Source organism: Setaria viridis, chromosome 2, assembly GCF_005286985.2.
Source record: "Setaria viridis chromosome 2, Setaria_viridis_v4.0, whole genome shotgun sequence".
Taxonomy (NCBI): Eukaryota; Viridiplantae; Streptophyta; class Magnoliopsida; order Poales; family Poaceae; genus Setaria; species Setaria viridis.
Genome location: NC_048264.2, coordinates 31,000,772 through 31,002,856, shown reverse-complemented (window position 1 = coordinate 31,002,856; position 2,085 = coordinate 31,000,772). Strand labels below are relative to the sequence as shown.

Here is a 2,085-nt window from a genome sequence, read left to right as displayed (position 1 = left end):
GGCATTGGATGGAGAATGAACAGAATGTCGTGTAGGAAATGAAAATTGAATCCATTATCAAATAGGGGAGGCTGAACTTTTGAAGGAAAAAAAGAATCACTAATTTTATACTAGTGTTAAATAGGGAATTGTCTCAATCGTGCTTATTTTGTGAAGCACAAGCACTGAGGGCACGTTTGGATTTGGCCCCAACTCCCGCGCTAACTCGTTGGCTCAAGTTTTTGGTGGAGGAAACGGGCGCCCGCGCACGTCTCGCCAATCTCAATATGGTCGGTACATCCGTGATCAATCAGAAATGTCAGATGTCCCTTCTAATGTTCAGTTTCAGTGGAAACAGGATATACTCTTTACGCTGCAATATTCAGATATTCATTGAGCTTAATCGGTGATTGTGGCAAATCAAAGCAGCATTATAATTTCACAAACACAGAAAAAGTACTCCACACTGATTACACCATCGGACACTGCCTGCATATCATTGATTTGATTCCCTGCAAGTCCCTTTTTTATTTTCAAACATGGATCCCCTGTTCGCTGTTCGAGCAAAAAAAAAAACACAATCCACATGATGAATTCAACAAACGGATTTATTTTATTTTATTTTTTCTTGGAATATCCGTTGACAAACTATATATAGCTCTGGTTCTGCAATCTGAGCTTGACAAACTCTCCGTACCTCTAGATTTACACAGATATACCTTAAATCGCACAAGTGCACAAACACGACTTTATAAGAACAACGAAAATAGCAAAATCGCTCAAACCACCACTGACCCCTACTCACCCATGCGTGGAGTTGCTATCAGATACGAACTGGAGCATACCCATAAGCGCACCCTCCGGCGGCGATGAGGCAGGCCGCGACCCCGACCCCCACGGCGGCGATTGCCGCGATCCCCTCCCACTGCGGCGCCGCGGCGGCCGGCGCGCGCGGCAGGAAGAAGGAGCGAAAGATGTGCACCGAGGTGCAGAAACACATGGCGAAGACGACGAGGGTGCCGACGACAGCGGGCCAGGGCAGGAACAGCTCGCCGGCGGCCGCCACGACCGGGTCGAGGAACCATGAGGCGGACATGAGCGCGCAGAGGACGACGAATGCCGCGCGCGCGAGGCGGGATTGGTGTGGGCGTAATGCGGGGGCGGCGATGGCGGCGGCGCGTGGTGATTGCGGTTCCGCGACTGGTGGTGACGGCGGGGTCGCGGCGGCGTGGGATTCCTTGCCCTCGGCATCCGGTGCCGTTGGAGAATTGGGGGATTTTAGGCGCATCAGGGCCGCGAGGGCGATGAACGCGGAACGGGCAGGATTGGAAGAGCCTGCGGCTGCGACACTGAAATTGAGCGAGAGAGTCGCCCAGTTGACGAGCGCCGCGAAGGTGATGATGGCGCAGGCGGCGGCGGACGGGTGGAGGCGCTGCTTGGCGGCAGACACGAGCGGCTCCGCGTGCAGCACGGCGATGCAGAGCACGGTGAAATGAGGGAGTGGGGATCTCGACGCGGAGCCAACCATACCGGTTGGGCGGAGCAGCTCGCCTTCGGCTGGCCGGCGCCCGAAGAGGAAGCTGCAGGAGCGGGAGTGGATGCCCCGCCAGAAGAGCGCAGTAACGACGAGCGCGACGAAGCCGACGGCGGCGGGGAGGACATGAAGCTCGGCGGCGGCGGGCACAAGTGCCATGTCGTGGCGCACCATCTCAGGAGTCAGGAGGGGATCGGAGGCGGAGGCGGTGGGTTTGTGTGATGTGGATGCAGGATGCTTCCCCTGACCATGGCTTATATAAGGTCGCGCTTGGGAACTGGCTGACACGCCGCTCGGTCCGCTGGCTGCACAGTCCCGTGCTCGGTCCGCTGGCTGCAGAGTCCGTCTACTCGCCGCGCGGTCCGCGGTCAACGCCGCGCCCCCCCCCCCCCCCCCCCCCCCCCCCCCCACACACACACACACACACACACACACACACAAAAAAAAAAAAAAATTCAGGCTACACAGGTACTAATTAAATATATTAAATATAAATTAATTATAAGATCAATGGCATGAATGGAGGCTAATTTGATATGAATCTATTAAGCCTAATTAGTCCATGATTTGAC

General features: G+C 55.0%; 1 protein-coding gene across 1 annotated transcript; it reads right to left on the bottom strand.

Annotated features, from left to right (window-relative positions):
• Positions 1-569: 569 nt before the first annotated feature.
• On the bottom strand, positions 570-1,815 carry LOC117845771 (uncharacterized). Its single transcript, XM_034726837.2, has one exon. It carries the CDS (start codon positions 1,685-1,687, stop codon positions 803-805), a length of 885 nt encoding a protein of 294 aa, XP_034582728.1. The 5' UTR covers positions 1,688-1,815; the 3' UTR covers positions 570-802.
• Positions 1,816-2,085: the final 270 nt, after the last annotated feature.

What these genes read in the sequence shown, in the direction of transcription:
- LOC117845771 (XM_034726837.2), bottom strand. Translation starts at nt 1,687, where the DNA reads ATGGTGCGCCACGACATGGCACTTGTGCCCGCCGCCGCCGAGCTTCAT.